This window comes from Hyposmocoma kahamanoa, unplaced genomic scaffold (assembly GCF_003589595.1).
Source record: "Hyposmocoma kahamanoa isolate Upper Pololo Valley unplaced genomic scaffold, ASM358959v1 228, whole genome shotgun sequence".
NCBI lineage: Eukaryota > Metazoa > Arthropoda > Insecta > Lepidoptera > Cosmopterigidae > Hyposmocoma > Hyposmocoma kahamanoa.
In genome coordinates, this window is record NW_020653747.1 from 526,217 (window position 1) to 533,929 (window position 7,713).

General features: G+C 34.1%; 1 protein-coding gene across 1 annotated transcript in view; it reads left to right on the plus strand.

Moving 5' to 3' along the window:
- Positions 1-6,428: 6,428 nt before the first annotated feature.
- Positions 6,429-7,713, plus strand: part of LOC113228364 (zinc finger protein 235-like) — a gene marked incomplete at its 3' end in the record, with an annotated part of 12,016 nt that continues 10,731 nt past the window's right edge. Inside the window, exon 1 of the mRNA XM_026461637.1 lies at positions 6,429-6,951. Within this exon, the coding sequence (XP_026317422.1) occupies positions 6,429-6,951 (523 nt within the window). The remainder of the gene's footprint in view (positions 6,952-7,713) is intronic.

Consider the following 7,713-nt stretch of genomic DNA (forward strand, 5'->3'; position numbering starts at 1 on the left):
AAGGTACAAGTTATAACTTTCAGGGAACAAGTCTGCAGGCAGGGAATTCCACTCCTTAACCGTTCGCCATATAAGTGTGGAAGCGAATCGCTTCGTGCGAATTCTAGGAATATCCCAACATAGGAGTGGAACCCCAGCCTATGCCTGGTCCCCCGATGATGGAATCCCTCGCACACTCAGATACTACTTTCATACTAAAGTTATTGTTCTGAGTTGCCACTGTAATTTCATGTGGAATAATGAATATTTCATTCATTTCTAATTACTGAACGAATATAATTAAAATTCAGTTCTATGCCCCATTTCAGGGTCCAAAAACTTGTTAACGTTTAAAAAGATTATTTTAACCGATAGTTGTAGTGAAATGTAAGATGTTAATATTTGAATATATGTACTATAATGAGTATATTGATTGTTAATTTTATGAAGCATTAAGAAATAAATGTGCTTAAGTCATACATAAGTGATAGTAAAAACATTTTTTTAATGTGAAATATAATTTTTGTCAAAACAAAATTTCTTTTAATCATTTGTTTCATTGATCTCACTGAAAACACAGCTGTGAAAAAGACCTGTGCATGTAGCTCTTGCAGTTAGTCTCGATCTATGATGTTTGAAATAAGTATTGTAAATGATAAGTGTGTACAAGTGTTTACAAAAAGAAAACTCCATAGTTTCTTACGAATGATCCCCTTCTTTTTTACATAAGTTTTGATTATAGTGACCTACCGACCCTTAGGTTATACGACAATGGCTCTATAACCTGTGCGTGCACAGGAACCTTCTAAGCTCAGGTCGTGGAGATCTAATCTCGTTCTCCATCCAAACTATACCAAATTATGAAGTTCCTTCACATCATGCATCTTTTAATTCGGTCGAATATTACTTGACAGCAATTTTATTGTCTGTGACGAATGTCGGTCGGACGACGAACAGGAGTACCCCCAGGTGAATAGGCTCGTTGGTCGCACCAATATTTATTTAAATGAACGAATGATGTTTACAACAAAAGCTTAATTTTATAACAAGTTATTTTTACTATTTTACGTATAATTGTGTTGTTACATAACGTAAATATTTAATTAAAATATAGAGTGTCACCTACCTACATGTGGGAACTACAAAAAGCCCAAGCCCTCCAATTGTGAGAGAAGCCCTGTACCCAGTAGTGGAACTATCATAATCTAATTATATAATAGCATCTGAAAAAGGTATAATTGAAATAAAATGCTAACTACAAACACTATTGTGCTTACTTCTTTTTTATACCACATTTTTATATTCGTACTAAAAATATACATAGAAATCACACTTTGTAGACCAGGTTATGCTCTTTAATTATCAAGTTTTTAGCGTTTAATATTAAGTAATAATTTTTATAACATTGGTTATCGATTCAAGTACTATTTTTCATATCGATTTTTTTTACTGAATGACAACACTGCATTAAAAAAGTAAATGTCAGTGTGTGACATTTCCTCTTTAGTCTCTACGCATTTCCTTGATTTCCTGCTCCTTTAGGTTCGATGTCATGTTTTCGTGACATTGTTTTGTTATTTCTCGAAAAATCTGGCAAAATTTTGTTTAAATGCGCATAGAACTGTTTTATTCAGTCGATCAACGAGTTTTTGTAAAAAATCAGGTGAGTGGAGATGTCAAATTCCTATTAGCAACTTAGATAGGTGCAAAAAATGGACGGAAGTTAGCTGGTATTAAAATCCTCCCCCTCTTATAGGGGTTGTTCAAAATTTTGATTATCTCTATGTAGATTGAATCGAATCAAGATATTATTCGATTTTCATTCCTTTGAGCTATGAAATTGAATAAGTTTTACGTATGAAATGTTATGGTAGAACTTGAAAAACTGACGCCGCATTATCCAAGGGGGGTAAGGGCAGTCAATCCTCTGCTATATTTTAAAATTAGTAACCTGATTTTGTTTTGAATTACTAAGCAGTATTTGGCGTATACATTTTTGAAAATTTGTAATAAATATTATTAAAATCATACATTTTGACATTATCAAATACATTTCTGATAAAAAAACATGAGTTTAAATAAAAGAAACAATCTACAAAGATTCTATTCCGAGCTTCGTAAACAAGCATGACTGGATGGTGTAACACGTTTACTTTCATAAAATGTTAAAAGATGTTTAAATTATTTTGAAAAGTATATTTATTTTAAAAAGTTTTTAAAATTGTAATTGTAGTTAATAAGAGTAAAAAATATGTTATTGTCGACATTTAAACAACATGCGATGTTATGACTTTGAAATATCGAAATGCAGCACATTGCACCAGTGCGCTTTTATGGGACAATTTTTGCATAGTTATCGTCAAGTTATCATTTTCTATAATAGTCATGATTTAAAAAATATTTTAAATACCTTTTGGGTTCGTAATCTGAAAATCGACGCGGATCATGCTTCTCCATAAATAGCTAGCTCCATAAATAACACTAGTCCAAATCGACGTCAGCTGCACTGTAGTTGAACCGATTTTAGTACGTTTTTAAACGAATTAGAGATGTAATAAAAACATTATTTCTGCTATTTAGGTATAAACCGAACTTAGAGCTAACATTGAGATTGAGAGCTAATTGCGTTAGCAAACGTGAACTTCGATTATTGAACAGAAATATGTTTTGTATCTACACTTCTCTGGTGGGTTTTTACTGAAACTCAAACTTATCAATGTTTACCTTAACATAGTTAAGTTCAGCGCAATCCGGCGGACAGTAAGGCAGAGGATATTGAATTTAATTTGATCTGGCCCTTTGTCCGATGCGCACGCGTTTCGTCACTATGCGCGGTTTCTACCACGGTAAATAAAAAGAATGGATTGTGCCTTAAACGTTCTTTACCCAGCAAATACTTTTTTATTATTTTACTTAATTGTGACAAATTTTTTGAGATGTCTTGCACAAAATAGAACGTCCTAAATAACTTAATACATAGAGACGTTGCTATTATTGCAACAAGAAAATCAACAGAAATTGTAGCTTAAGTTGACAAATCGGTAAATTTAGCAAAGTTAACTTAATTATTTCGTACTTAAACTTTCCATTTCATTTCATCCTGTACATGGCCCACGTATGGAGTCTCGCAGGACGCATTGCAGGATGGCTTGCATGCTGCTACTACATTCATAATCCTGTATTACGCGGCGGACGGCAAGGCGGACTGCAATGCAGGCTAATGAATGCCTCCTTTTATACTTATGCAAAGTTCATTTTGTAAATGCGGAAAACTTGCTTAGCTCGCCTCTTTAGTTCGACGAAGCCAAAGGTTGGTTTTATAAATCGGCCTAAGAACCGCTGTTAGTATCTTGAAATTTAAATGTGCATGAATTTCATTTGAATCTTTGTAGTTGCTTTGTTTCTGTCATCTCGATACCAATCGAAACGAAGCAAGCAAAATAGTTCATGTTTAGAATCAAGTTAATTTCCGCGGCTTGTATCTTATCTTGTTATAATATAATTTTATAACCTTTATTTTATAGCAAGAAAACAAGTGGTGGCAAAATGAGTGAGGGAAAACAAACAGTTCAAAGTCCAAACCTTGAAATCTTCAAGACTGGCAACCAATCCGGCAAACCAACTAAAAATAAGCCACAACAAGAATCAAACAAATGTAAAATTTGTTATGCAAGATTCCCAAACGAGACACTAAATCAAGGACATATTTCACTAAATTTAATTATATTTTGCCATATTTGCAAAAATAATTTTTGCTGCTATAACAAATTTAGCAACCATGAAAAAAAATGTAAGGAAGAGCAAAGAGAGATAGAACAAAGTAAAGATTATATTTCAACAACTATAAACGAAGATTGGAGTAGCAAAATAAAGACTGAAGATACGAAAACTATTGTTAAAGAAGTCTGTAAGGATAGCAACACAGATTTTGAATTGCCATTTACAATTCAAAAGATACAAGAAAACAATACTCTTCAACAGAGCAGAAATAACGCGAATACGCAAATTGAGGCCAAGGTATTTATTTATTTATTTATTTATACATTTTAGGAAAATTCACGGACAAATACTACAATTATAATATACTCAAATATGAGTAATCCAATGCAATTTACGAATTTCATTTAAAGTTGTTCATAACAGCTGATAATGCATCATCGTCGAGTATCTGACTGCTAGTCAACTGTAGCTAAATGGATTCTAATAATACTTCTTATCGCATCGATGACACACTATAATGGTGTCCATCGTGATGAAAGGATTTGCTGATTGGGTTAAGGTACTCACCGATTCATAGAAGACGAAATTTACCTCAAAAATATGAGCATACCTCATATTTTTTTCTTCTCGTCCTTCTTTCTTTCTTGTTCCATTAATTTTTTTGCAAATTCTTCCTTTTCGTTTTTCTTATCGGCGATGCCCTTTTTAGATTTCGCCAATACCGAGTTTTCCGCTTAGTAATTATCAACGCTATTACAGATTCTGTTATTCAACAAGTGGGAGTACTATTTGACAAAGTACCAGCTTTCATGTTCGATTTTGAAATTTGATTTTGTAGAAAAGTTGAATTAATCTATGGTCCATCGAAGTAATACGTGACACTGTACTTACTAACGCAAATACTGAAATGGCACTGTCAACATTTGCCAAATTTCTTCTTTTTTATGATACCAAGTCACGGGACAAACAAGTCGTGGGCCTGGTGATAAGTGACACGCCTGTTCAAATAGTTGCAGTGCCACCTAGAACTTTAAATCGCAAAGATCTGAGGGGCACTGCCACTACGCCCGTCACCCGTGAGATATAAGTTGACAAGACCCATGTGTAATTGTTTAATTTTAAAGTTGTAATTACACCAGCACCCTTACACTTTAAAACCGGAACGCAAAAATAGGTAAGATACCAGTACTTCCCTGGACGAACTCTTTCACAAGGAGCGCGCACCATAACTATCGACACGGAGGCTCATAAACCCGACAACAAACAGCTTTATATTAATTTAATAAGCGAGAAAAAGACGTGCCTTTCGTATCGGTGGTCCTAGCGAAAGTGAAACGCACAACGTCTTTTTAAACTAAAAAGATAAAGCTTTTTCTGACAGCCTCAAGCCGCTTCCGATCGTTAATAAGTACAGTGAGTAAATGCCATTTGTAAGCAAAAATGTGTTATTATTCATTGAAATAATATACAACATAGTGTAAATAGCATTACTAGTCTTAGTATTTTTCTGATAAATAAATAAAATAAAATATATTATATCTGACGTTTTGGTTGTAGTTAAATAAAGTGAACATACTAGAAAGGTGGCGGAAAAGAAGTACACAAGTTGTAGCGAGAGTAGGTGTTCCCGAAACCGTTTTTTGAATTATATTTGTAAGTCTTTACGTAGGGTGTAGCTCTAACTTTTGTAATTACGAAAGGTCCAGTAGCAAATATGCAATTTCCTTCTTTTGTGATGCGAAAAACTCACGACAACTAACATGGGCAACATTAAATTATGTCATGTCCCCTATACTTACTATTAAAACTTCTTCAACGAGTCGAACTTAAAAAGTTTTCCTTTTCAGGGAAAAAATTACTTGGTACCTGAACAAGTTCTGTCGACTTTTAAAATGACACTGGAAAGACAAAAAAATACATTTCAAGAAGCAAAGATAAGTAAAGGTGCAGAGATGGATACTATTGAAATCATCGGTCAATCGACAATTAGTAATAATAATCTTGGACTCAAATCCGATAATAGACAGAGCTTAGTTAAAATACATACTTCAAAAAATACACAAGAAGAAACCAGCATTAAACACGTTCCCGCTGTTATACCCATAAATAAAATTGTTAACTCCATTTCAAAAAAACAAAAATCGTCCACAAAAACAGCTTTACCAATCATTACAACGAAAAACGACCAGAATATAAAAACACCGTGGATGAATTTCGTTAAAATTTTACCAAATTCTGTAAACGAATCTACCATTCCAAAACATCAAATTCCAACAACATTGAGCACTGGGCAAGACATATGTCTCGGTAAGGGAATACCGCTGCAAAATTTCCTTGTAAAAAGCCAAGATTGCTTTAAAACAGTTCGAAACCAAACACTTGTGGGACAAACTATAATAAGACCTGCTTCTTATGTACTACAAACTGCAACAAAAGAACTTCATAAACCGGCACAATATAATGTAATCATTGACAGTAAATTATCACCAGTTATAGTTCAAAACGTTGTTAAACATACAAGGGTACCAGACAAAAATATTAGACCAACCAATAAACAAATTAATACAGAACATAACCTACAAGCTATTTTAAGACGTAAAAAGCTGTTACCTGGACCCAATGTCGGGAAACAAACTCTACCATCTACGCCGATAATGAACTTGCCGATAAATATACGAAATATTCAAGTTCCTTCGGCATCTCTTGCTGAAACCCAAAAATGCGTTATTATGAAGTCAATCTTAAAAGAAATACCGGCGGCATCTGTTTTATCTACATTTGTAAAAGAACAGGATAATTTACCTAACAGCACACGTAATCCAACCAACTCTCCAAGAGGAAGCAACCAAGTACACTCGGAAAGCAAAGTCCTTATGAAATCGATACATAGTAATATTCTCGAAAGACCAGTGAATGTTGCCAACTTCAACTTAACCAAAAATCCTATTCAAAATGTAGACAAATCTGGTTGTAATATCTTGCATACTTTCAATGCACCAAATATCTCTAATACGGTAGAAAATGGTTCATATCCACGAATTACAGCCGCTAGTACATTTATTCCCACATTTCATGCATTATCCGAAGTGCAAGACAATTTGAAGGAAAAAGATACAACAGATAATAGAAATGAACTGAAGGAAATGCTAATGGATGAACATGAATTAGACCAACTACTCTTGCTGGCTGAAAAAATGAAACAAACATCGCCTATGCCTGGTTTGGAGAATGATCTAAATCTAGTGCAAAGTGGTAAGTAAATTTTGAAATAAGTTTTTTTTTATGACTAAGTTGTACACTTGGTCATAAGTGACACGTCTATGATACAAAACAGCTGTCACTCAAATTTAAACCACAAAGACATGAGATTCACTGCCAATACACCCGTCGTCACCCTGAGACAAAATTTGATAAATCTCTTAGGGTCGTATTTCAGAACTCTACTCAATTGTTGTATTGCAATAAGCACTGAAAATCATACTCGAGTCCTTGCCATTAGGGTCGTATTTCCAGTGCTTGAAATCATACGCAAGTCTGCTCAAATCCTGACTTGAGCATTGAGTAGAGTTCTGGAATACGACCCTTAGTTTGTCTGAGTTTCGGCAGCACCCCTACCCTTCAATATACAGCATACGCATACGTTACTGTTTGGCGGCAGAAATAAGTCCATACCTTGTACAAAAGTACTTCAAACAAATTGTTGTTCGTCTAGGAAAGTATAGCCAATGGTGACAGAACAATTACTGCCACCATAGGCTATACCTTCCTAGACGAACTCTTTCAAGGATCTCTGCTAGTAAAAATATTCGATCCTTTACTCACGAAAGTTCTTCGTGAAAGTTGTTCTTGAAACTTCTCAAGATTTTGACCAAATAATTTGAGTTGAAAACGTTTAAGTGATCTCATCACTTAATGATAATCCTGATACTCAAAGTCAAAGTCAAAGTCAAAGATGATTTATTCCATCGGTAAAATAAATTTACACTTGAAAACGTCACATTTAAGGTACTGCTC